Below are 11,296 nucleotides of genomic sequence, written 5' to 3' on the forward strand. Positions count from 1 at the left end.
TATTTTGGACAGCAGCTACTCTCAGTTTCTTCTAAAGTTGTACTTTCATTTATGTGTTTTGTTGCATAATCAAAGTACGGGCAGGCCACTTCTCCATTCCTTTTTTATTGTTGTTTTTTCATTGTTTTATTGTTGCTTTTATTTCTCCTATTTTTAATGCAAAAGCAAAAACACAAACAAAATAAAATTTTAAATGTTATTTTTAACACCTAAATTAAACTAAACCGGTTCGCAACAAATAATTGACTACTGATGAGGGAGCAACTTTCTGATTTAATAATAATAATAATAATAATAATAATAATAATAATACATTGTAATCCGATTTTTCAAAGTAAGAAACATTTTATTTACAATATTTTCAGTGCAAATTATTATTAACAAAATAGCACAACTATATATCCAGACCAACAAAAAACAAATAATAATACATGAACACGTGAAACGAGTGGTTAATAACCTAGAATTAAAATTCACAACCGCCATATTTCCTTCAGATGAGGAAAACATGATGCACACGAAAGCTCTTGAGAGGAAAACGACAGTAAGGAGACACTGGAGGTGACCGGAAGTCCTGTTTTTTTATTTAATTTAAATAATAATAGCCTGTGCTTTTATCATTATAAAGAGTCCGTAGCATTTAGAAAAACATTCTAGTAAAATTCCCAAATAAACCGCGACCTATGTTCCTTGTGTCTGGGCTAGAATAATCTCTCATATTGAACAAATAATATTGTCTTGTTGCTCCACTTGTTCCCAGGAATTAAACGGGGGATGGGCCTGACTAAATGCTGCAGTCTGGGATTTCCTCATATGTTATTGAATTAAGATGCCACTCCAGGGTGCGTTTTAATATCACTGTCGTTCTTCTGTCATCATAATAAAAAATAAAAAATAAAAACAACTCGTTCTTATATAGTTCACAAACTAAAATCTCCACGCTGCAGCCTTCATATTAATATCTGAGAGGCCGTCGTGTCTGTGACTGTGGCCGCTGCCTCCGCACTGCTCGCCGGCCCGCTCCCGCTCATGATCACGCTGGTTTTGTTGAGCTCGGAAACGTCCAATTGTCCGTCAGAGTTTTCCTCCTGAGCCTCGTCGGAGTCACACTCGCTCCTGCCCTCGCTCTCACACTCGGACTCCGCCGGCTCTTTGGGCTCCCCGCTGCCGGCCTCAGACACACTCTTGTCCGGCTGCTCCTTCTCCTTGTCCTTCTGAGCCTGGGCCTCTTTGGAGTGCCTCCACTTCATGCGTCTGTTCTGGAACCACACTTTCACCTGAAAACAAACATGCAGACACTGTTTATTAGACTGTTTCCCCCCCCCTTGTGCATATTTCAGTGACATACTTCAACCTTTTTGCATAGTCATTGTGTTTAATTTCCTTAAAAGTTCTCTAGATTTCCAGGTCACATTATGAATAAGATGGTACATTAAGTCTAAGTCACACTCTTTTAAATCTTTTATATATAATGCTTCCAAAACTGTTTTTATTTGTCTTTCCTTCCCCTTTTGATTAAGAAAAATAGGCATTAAAGGCTCATATGTTAAATAACCAACTTCACATATATTTTAAAGCTACCAAAAGCTAACCACTGCCCAGGAATAGTTAATTTAACCTTTATTTAAGCCTCATTGAGGTGTGAGATTTATGTTGCAAGGGAGACCTGGCCGAGACATCTGCATAGAAAGTGTAGATGTGGTGCGAAAAAGTTTATTAACCACTAGCAGATGACAGGAAAATAATAAATATTATTCATAAACAGCATTAAAGAAAGATCCTCTGTGTCAGAGTTCATTCATGTTGTTTCCTCTGTGAGTGACGTTTGTAGATTAACTGATGCAACATGTGATGAAATATAAACAGCAATAGTCAAGTGTTGCTCAAGATATGGTGAGATTTGTCATTCACTAGGACGTCTCTCAGCCAATCAGGCAGCACCATACAGTCATGATGCTGCTTTGCCAACTTCAGTTAAAGGTCTGGGTCAAGAGCTCTTATAGGTCTGGTGTCAGTTATTATGAATATGAACATTTATTGTCCTGAATCTGGACTCAACAGGATGCAGGTTGCAAACAGTTGAGTTTCTTATATATAAAAAAAATATTTTTTAGTTCCTTCAGGCCCATTTGTGATGTTATTGACTAAAATATTGTGACTGCAACTGTCCCTCAAATATGGAAGCACACATTTCCATTTCATATCATTTCATTGGTTTGTCAGAGCTGAGGACACAGAGGTCAGTGTCCACTGATTTATTACTGGGATTTTAAGGGTTTTGGGGACTTGGGGTTAAATTTAATCATAGTAGGCATTTTGTGTTCAAGTAGAAGCTGGAAGAGTGAAGAGGGTTGCATTTATTGCCATGCAGTGAATAAATAATATAAAGGTTATTAATAAAAACTGAATTATTAAATATGAAAAAATACAAATGATAAAAAAGTAAATGGTCTTTTTGTTGTCTGTCTTTTTTTTTTTTTTAATAAAACCACAGGTCCCCCTGTGGTTTTATTGTTTTATTGTTCATTCCTCCTGGGACATGCAGTGAATAAGACAGTTACATCACCCAACAATAAGATTACATCTAAACATACAAAAAACCTCAAGCAGTTTAAATGGGATAAAAACAATAGGCTGTTAATTTGAACATCCACTCTAAGACATTAAAAGAAACGTGTCAACAATAACGTCTTCAGCTGTCTCTTGTAGATTTTATTTGTGCCATAAAATAAGAGTAAATCCTTGAATCCTTCATGCAAGCTTAACCATTCCTTTTGGAGTCAAACGCTGCGTCTTACCTGAGCGTCTGTCAGCCCGAGCATCGCAGCCAGCTGCTTTCTGTCCGGCTTGGTGACATATTTCTGAATCTCAAATCTCTTTTCGAGTCCTTTTCTCTGCAGGTTCGAAAACACCGCCCTCGACCACGACCTTTTCCTCTTGTACGTCTGTGGCATCGTGTCTTTTGTGAGGACGGCATATGGACCTGAAAGACACGAAGAGGACATGAGGTTTAACACAAGAAAAAAAAAAGGAGAACAGAAACCAGAGAGAACATTCATAGCAGGTGTCTCACACACCTCCAAACAGAGAGCTGGACTGGGCCAGCTTCCTGTCTGTTACAGTCCTACATGTGGTGTCTACCTGGGAAGGTGTCCTGAAACTGATGCTGGACTGATTGCCTGCTGCTGCTGCTGCCTAGTGAACTCATCATGGAGGACGCGTCGCTCATCCCGGGCTCTATGGAGGAGAAGTACTGGCTGGCCGGAGGCTGAACGGGGATGTGGATCCCTGACTGACGGTTCGAGCTAACGATGGATGTGAGATCTGTTACAGAGCGAGAGATGATGAGTTATCGCAGTGACACAACCTGTGTGGGGGGACGGCAAAGATGGTCTCGTATTTAGAGAGACCATCCTACAAAACTCATAGCCTGCAGGGTTCAAGTGTGACTGCTAGAGTGTCTTTGAGCTACACTGCTGCTGTTTGTAGCTTGATCCTGACCTCTGACCTCTGTGGTTAGGGGGGGAGAAAAGGAGAGGATTTCCCCCCACCGGGCTCTATAAAGTGCACATTATGAGGCTGTTTGCGCTCTTACTGCTCTGTGAACAAGTGTCACCGTTATAAACTGGAAGATGTCTCACTTTACACATAAGAAAAGTTTACAGCTGTTTCTGGTCTTGTTGCTTTCAGTTTCTAAAGTTTGGACATGTATTTCATGATATCATTTAAAAATATCTAACTTTAAGGCCATAAAACAAACCCCTATTTATTCTTTTCTTTGGCTGACATGACAGGAAGCTTCTCTATAAACACCACATATGTTTTTTAGAAATTCAGTGCGTAAGGAAATATCTCCTCTCACCTCTTAACGACGACTTTTCTCTGCCCTTTGGATCAAAGTCTGTCGACAATATCCGATCAATTCCGAATTTGAGGTCTTTGCTTGAGGGCGGGGGAGCCTGTTGGGAGTTAAATGCAGTTCTGGAGACTGATGTTAGCTGTAGTCCGTGTCTGTGGTAAGGAGACGCCGGACTCACCCTCGCAGCGTATACGGACGGCTCCGGCGCGACGGGAGAAGGGCGCAGAGGCGAGCTGCCGGAGTGCCCCTGTTGCGCGCGGTGGTGGTGTCCCATATGCACCATGAGGGTCGAAGACCCCGGGATGTTTTCTGCATCTCCAGCCTGCAAAATGTCTGCGATGCAAAACGAGGGTTTCTTCATCGTATCCACAGCGAAGCCCCCTGCGCAGTACGCGGACCAGAGGCTAAAATTTGATGCGTAAAACGGGTTGAGCCCGGCCGTGTACATCCCGCAGCCTCTAATGCTTCTTATTGTTTCTTAGAAGAGGGTTTAAACGGACAGGCATGTAAAAAAAGCAGGGATAGCGTTTTAGGGGGATAGATGACCGTCCTCTTTGTGTCAGTGCCAAAATCGCTCTCCCAACTCTGAAATCCAAACCCTGCTGTTCCACTCTGAAGTTCCTCCGCTGACACTGATTGGTTGCTTTCTGAGCCAATGGATGTTTTGCATTTGCTCACATCACGCCCTTGTAAATGAGGATGATGTGTAACACACACACACACACACGGCCGGGACACTTTAGAACAATTTTGATCCTCAGATGATGGATTGATCACTTAAAGAGAACCTCAGCCCATCACAGCGCACACAAAAACATTACAGACTACCCATTAACTCTCGTGTTAATTTAGATTTTTTTTTGTGGAAACAGATGATATCTTCCTCCAGAGGCGTGCAGAGGACTACAAATATTTTCAGGAAAGACTTTGATCTGTCATTTTTTTTTAACATATATTAACCTGCAAATAATTACAAAACAAATCGGGGGAAAAAGGCCGAACGGTTATATAAAAAAGTAAAATGGGAAATAATTCATATTTAATAATTAACCGTACAAAAGTCGACGTGTAATCATATAACCCCGAGCCCAGGAGAGTCTCTATTAGCTCCAACTCATCCTGTTTTTGATGGGCTGTGATTCGTGTTAAATGAGCGGATATTCCTGCTAGATTTGCCCCCGAAATAGAACCTGTTTTAGTATTTTAGGATACAGCAGAAATCCTTATTTCTTCCGGAGCAGAGGGGGGAGACTTTATAATGACTGTTAGAACTTCCCTTTTTCAATATTTGTGCAACTTTATCTCGACCTGCAAGTTGCACGGTGACGCAAATCCGTCCCCATGCTCATAATAAACAGAGGAAACCTATTCCCCTCCAAAACGAAAACACAATTAACTTCAGAGGCGATACCTCATCCGCAAGGCCCCCTCAAGATTCACACGTTGGGCTCTGGCCAATAAGATTTTATAATCACGGATTTCAATTGTAAAAAAAAAAAAAAAAGAAACTACAAAAAGGGAATGAATTTTTTCCTGCAGCAACATGAGCTGATTTGGCTCAAATGAAGTTTAATAGCTGCAATAATAAGCAGCTTTTATAACCTGTTCTTACGTGTCTGTTCATATACTTTCTATACCTTTTTTAACTGTCAATTAACATGTACTCTCTCTCTCTCGCGCTTTCTCTCCCCCCCCCCAGTCCTCATACTGTTTAGGTCTCCCTCCTCCTCCCTCCCAAAAAAACCCTCCGATCGCATGTTTCTCTTGCATGTGTGTGAAACAATGGCTTCTGAAGGCCCCGCGTTCATTTAGTCTTGATTCATGCGGGCGGAAGGGCCGATGACCCTGACTGCCTCCTATCATGCTGTTTTCGAGTGACACTTTTCCGGGTTAAAATTAGAAATGAGATTTTTTAACGTTTGCCCTCCATCATGCAGTCAAAACAATCCAGGGAAGAGGATGTAGCAGGCGCAGCACGCCTCGAGTTATTTCAGGTGCTGATGAGCTTTTCAGTGGGAAGCATTTAAAAAAAAAAAAAGAAAGCAGGCCTCAGATCAGCTTTTACAGACTGTCACTGTTTAACAGGACTGTGACAAGCAACCTGCAGGGAGAGGTGGAGGGGTTGCGGTAAATTTGGCCTCTCACTTTTTTCAGCAGTGTGATATAAATCCACCGTTCAGGGGGAAGATTTTAGCTGTTTGCGGTCATAAGTATATTTTATTATTATATTTTTTACGGCTGTTTCAAATTGTGAAATTGTTGTTTTACTGTATTAAGAATTAAATACATGCCACATAATACAGGGGTCACTGAGAGCTAAATATATATTACATCTATTAAGATTTGAAAAGAATCAGAGGAGCACACTTTTTTTTTTACTGATTTTATACACACACACACACACACACACACACACACTATTTAAACAATATAAAGTGTAGAATTTCCCCCACTCTACAATGTTAATACACATACTTTATCCTGACTAAAATGGAACAAACATTGTATTGTTTCCTGCTGTAAAAAGGTGCAATTTCTCTACTTTACAATGCACATTAAAATTAATAGAATTGTTTAGTGACTTGAGTTTAACACCCAGAAGAGCATTTAGACATAAAAAAGGAAAGAGAGCTGAACGTTTCTACTGTTTGGGACAGACAATCTCTTTGTAGAATCACAGTGAAGGCTGCAGACGTACGGAGGATGCAGAATGGAAACAGGCAGTTTTTGGAGCCACTCAGTGATCCTGCAGTTGTTTCATGCACTTATTGTTTCATTGTTGTTAAAATTAATGATCCTTTCCTTGTTTTTAAATTATATATACGTATTCCTTTTAATGCACCCTGCACTTGATATTTATTTGAGCTCTTAAGAGCAGAGAGCCATTTCATTGCATCAAAACCTGCAGCACAGTGTAGTGCGTGGTGTAGTTTTGTAATATAAGAATACATTTTGAAACTTGCTTCTGACTTCACATCAATGCAGACTGTTCAAGTTCAGGTCGGAAACTTTAATATCCTAAAAAAAAAAGCACACGTTTGATCCACAAATCACCTGTAAAAACTGAAATATTACTTTTTCAGCCACAGCCCTGCTGGATACTATTATTCACCTTTATTTCTCTTTTCCAAGCCGGTCCTCTGTGGGGCCGTATAAATGATGGCAGGTGGGATTACTGCCAGTGCCAGTGACTCCTGTCTCTGGTTAAGGGACTGCGAGTACTCAAGACCTGAATCTGTCTTCATCAACAGAAAATTCAAAGTCCAACCTAAAAAAAGTTTCTCTTTTTCTGAACATTGTTTTTGACATGATAAATTGGGAGTCACCTCAAAGTTTTAGTACTTTATATGCTGTGTTTTTCCAGTATTATTGTCCCTTCATAGATAAACACAGTCATGCAGTTTGGTAGTGTAGAGTACATTAACTTAAGTACTTAAGTACAATGCTGAGATACTTGTACTTTACTTGAGTTTTTCCACTTGATGCTACCTTTTACTTCGACCCCTACACACAGGGAAATTATTATATTAGTATATTTTCTACTACATTTATTTGATAGATACTATACCTTTCAGATTAAGGTTTTACATTAAAACATGATAAATTGCATCGCTAAAGATAAAGTAATTTCCACATTTCTCTGCTAAATGTCAAATATGGTTTTATTTAAATAGCAGTTTTAGGCCCAAAGAGGAAAAATGATACAATATTTTGCAGGAAAGCAAAAAATGAATGGTCTTTCCTACCACATTTAATCGCCTCACAACTCCCCAGATTTATGTTGTGACCTACTGGAGGGGCCTCACACCTATGTTGGGAACCACTGTACTAATCTACCTACAGAAACGTTATATATACAACAGTAAAATAAAGTCATATTTAACAATATTACAGTAAAATGGGACAATTTTTGCAAAATTAGTACTTTTACTTTAAATTGTTGTAATGTACTTCAAATCTAGTGTGTATTAAAGACCAAAAACACTGTCTTGTGTAAGAGATTTGATCAATTTCCATTCACAACAGATACGTCCCTGTTAAAACATGATAAAAATGACTAACTGAACACTAATAACTGATTAGTCGCCTAATCATCTCAGAGGAGGCAGCAGCTACAGATGCCCAAACACTGCAGCTAATCACAGCTTAAACAAACAGCATGAAAATGAAAAGCATTTACGAGTCACATGCTCACTGTGGATGAAAACAGAGCTGTGCTGCTGTGCACTGTTGACTACCTGACGTTTACAGCGTCTGACAGACCCTATTGTTGTCGCCTGATTGCTCCCTGTGTGTTTTTCAGGAAGCCTTATCAGGCGGAGGAAAACTGAACGAGCACCTCGAACTGTAGCTGTGCTGGATCAGAGGCTGCAGGACAGAATTAAATGATTTCCATTATTACACTGAGAATTATTGCTCCCCCTCTGTAAGACTCCAGCTCTAAGCCAAGATTACTATTTCTGGCAATGTTTGCCTCAGGAAGGAACTTTCGCAGATTTAATGGGACCTGGGCCATTGTACACAGCCTTCTGTATGGCACTCTGCCATCATTTCCACAGAGAAGAGTGGGAGAAGAAAAAAGTACGGAGGGATGTCGTCTAAAGTCAATTCAAAACAAGACTGTCTCGTTTATGTGATCCTGAATGCAGCCAATACATTTCAAACACTGAACTCTCTCTGAGGTGGAGATGAACTGATTTTTAATCTGCATGCAGGAGCTGCGTGGCCTGCTTGTCCTACTTTGTGTATCTTTAATGAAACATGGATGACTTTATGTTGTTAGCTGTAAAATGTAAACATCTTCGATTAGATTAAGCATCTACTAGGTAGTGGTGGAATGAGTATTATTTTATTATTTAGTAAAAATACTTTGCTACAAGTTAAAGTGCTGCATTCAAAACTTTACTTAAATAAAATATATTATAATATTATCAGCAAAATGTACTTTTAGCATCAAAAGCATCATTATGCAGGAAATGTAAGTAATATAACTGGATTCCTTAGTATTAAATCAATATTACTGGCACATTCATAAGTAATTGTGTTTTACATTTAAGGCCTATACTCTTAGTTTAATCTATAATAATGCATCATATTTTATGTTTATGTTGAAATTAAGATAAGAGATAAGAATGTATTGATCATGAGGAGTAAATCCACCTGTTACAGCAGCACAGAAAAAAAATAGAAAAAGAGCTGTTGAAATGAAATAAATAAATAAGTAAAATATTAATATATAAAATAACTAAAGCTGTAAAATTGTGGAGTAAAAAGTACAATATTTCTCTCTGAAATGGAGTAAAGTACTATATAACAGTACTTATTATGTCATGTTTCAAGCCTTTAAGTATTAGGCCTAAATGCACATTTTTCAATATAATCAATATAGTTGAAGAGAATCTTGATAATTCTTATAAAACATTAATGAGCAAATGAAGACAGTAAATGTACAAGCAGCTCCCCCCAGTGACAAAACCTCTCTCTTCTTGTTCTCTGATTGTTTCTTTTCACAACTGTAGTTTTCACTTTTTTTTCAGAACAAACTACAAATAAATCTTTAATGAAACAATAAGATAATTAAATAATATGAAAATAAGAATCATAGTGTTAGTGGAGAGATGAACACACAAAGTAACAAAAGTATTATCAACAAAATACTTAAAGTATCAAAAGTAAAAATACTCATTTTGCAGAAAAACTGCCTCAGTGTTAAATTATAAATATTACTAATACAGTAATACTGATGCATTAATAATAACATTAAAAGTAGCATTTTATTGTTACAGCTGGTCAAGGTGGAGCAACTTTTAACTACTTTATATACAGTTTTAGTGCACTGGTTTCCAACCGAGGGGTCCGGGCCGTTGTAAGATGATTAACGGGAGAACAAAAGTTCTGCTAAATTTGTTTTCATTTTCTGGACTTTGTTTAGATCTTTGTTCTTTTTATGGGGAATTTTGGATGAACATAAAACAGATATTTAAACAAAACCATCTAAGAATTTTATTGAATTTGGTTGAACTTCTAACAACTAAGAGGTCACAAGCCAAAAAAGGTAAACTGCTGGTTAATTCTGTAACATTTATTGCCTTTTATAAGCTTTTAAGTGTGGGGTTTTATTAATGTAAACTCTTGTTAAAGAATAAATGTAGTGGTGTAAAAAAGTACAATATTTGTAGAATAAAGTGGCATAAAATGTAAATACTCAAGTACCACATAATTTTACTTCAGTACAATACTTGAGTAAATGTACTCGGTTACTTTCTACGCACAACTCTTTCAGGGAAAATAATACAAATTCTACAGTTTTCAAGTTTTGATACATACAGATCTGTATTGAAATGATATGGAGTTTGGTGTTGGTTGACTTCCACAGGTGGTGATTTATAAACAGTCAGTGGTAAATTCTTGCATTTAATTGCACACTAACAACAAGATAATAACCCAAATGATAGAACTTTTCTTTAACTCCACTTCAAAGGTCCAATATTGACTCCACTGGAATCATATGAGTGAATAAATCCCATCACAACCCTGCGTTTCCTTTTGTGGTTCCAGGTTTTTTGTTTTACTCTTTGCTCTGCAGAGTCAGAGTTTAAAACATTAAGTGGTCATTAGCTGGACATTGGAGTGCTAGACTAATCACACTCACCCCGGCCTGCCCTCAGCTGTAAACAACCTAAAGGAGCTGCTTTAATGGAAGCTTTTAAATATGATGGTGACTCAGTGCCTTTGAGCAAAGCCATCTGTTTACATTAAAACAGATTAAAAGCGCCTCTTGTGCGGCAGGTTCAGGGCCTCTCTGCAGCTCCAGTGTGCAAATGTACACACGGTTAAATCACATACTGTAAGCCAAATTCTGGGGGAGGAGAGACTAATGGAAACACAAAAGGTCATAATAACAAACCATTAGGCCTGCTGCTGCTTCTCCAGCTGCCATAAACCAACTGCAACCCCCCCACCTCCCCCCAAAACATCCAAACATAAAGTCATTTACGTCAGATATGTTTGAAATATCTTTTTATAATTAAGTGAAGAAGAGCCTTATAGCTGTTTTTGTCTTAACAACTGAGGAGTTCGTAGTCAAGGAAAAATAAAGCATTATTAATTTTACTTAATTCTGAAACAAATGAGGCAAAGAGCTTCAAAAGTTGAGCATGTGTGTGCATGCAGAGTTAAATATGACTTGAAATGAGTTGCATTAAGGTCAGTGAGGCTGTATGTTCACAGCAGGCTGATGCAGAGCAGAGCATCTCACCCTGCAGCTTTAATAGTTCACATTTCGGCCAAATCGGTCCGCCGCTGTTTAACTGCTGCGGTGGAAAACTACAATTCATCAGCCGAGAAACTCCAAACAGCAGCAGGTCTGAATGTGCAGATCAAGAAATTATATACACATTAAAGACAAGATGATAATTTTATCTATCTATCTATCTA

The 11,296-nt window shown here is 38.4% G+C and overlaps 1 protein-coding gene across 2 annotated transcripts; it reads right to left on the bottom strand.

The window, feature by feature from the left end:
- Positions 1-214: 214 nt before the first annotated feature.
- On the bottom strand, positions 215-4,480 carry hlx1 (H2.0-like homeo box 1 (Drosophila)). 2 transcript variants are annotated; one of them, XM_035679180.1, is made up of 4 exons: positions 3,863-4,480; positions 3,142-3,324; positions 2,799-2,983; positions 215-1,277 (listed from the first exon to the last, which is right to left on the bottom strand). In XM_035679180.1, the coding sequence occupies exons 1-4, from the start codon at positions 4,305-4,307 to the stop codon at positions 951-953; spliced, it is 1,140 nt and encodes a 379-aa protein (XP_035535073.1). In that variant the 5' UTR covers positions 4,308-4,480; the 3' UTR covers positions 215-950. The 2 variants fall into 2 exon arrangements, with proteins under 2 accessions (XP_035535073.1, XP_035535074.1); XM_035679181.1 differs by lacking the exon at positions 3,142-3,324 and having other exon boundaries at positions 3,863-4,479.
- Positions 4,481-11,296: the final 6,816 nt, after the last annotated feature.

The sequence above is a fragment of the Morone saxatilis genome, unplaced genomic scaffold (assembly GCF_004916995.1).
Source record: "Morone saxatilis isolate NCDOM2014 unplaced genomic scaffold, NCSU_SB_2.0 Contig7, whole genome shotgun sequence".
NCBI classification, from domain to species: Eukaryota; Metazoa; Chordata; class Actinopteri; family Moronidae; genus Morone; species Morone saxatilis.

What these genes read in the sequence shown, in the direction of transcription:
- hlx1 (XM_035679180.1), bottom strand. Translation starts at nt 4,307, where the DNA reads ATGTACACGGCCGGGCTCAACCCGTTTTACGCATCAAATTTTAGCCTC. An exon ending in AGAAAAGTCGTCGTTAAGAG is followed by an intron (nt 3,325 to 3,862) that starts GTGAGAGGAGAT and finishes GCTCTGTAACAG; the next exon opens with ATCTCACATCCATCGTTAGC. An exon ending in GTTTCAGGACACCTTCCCAG is followed by an intron (nt 2,984 to 3,141) that starts GTAGACACCACA and finishes CGTGTCTTTCAG; the next exon opens with GTCCATATGCCGTCCTCACA.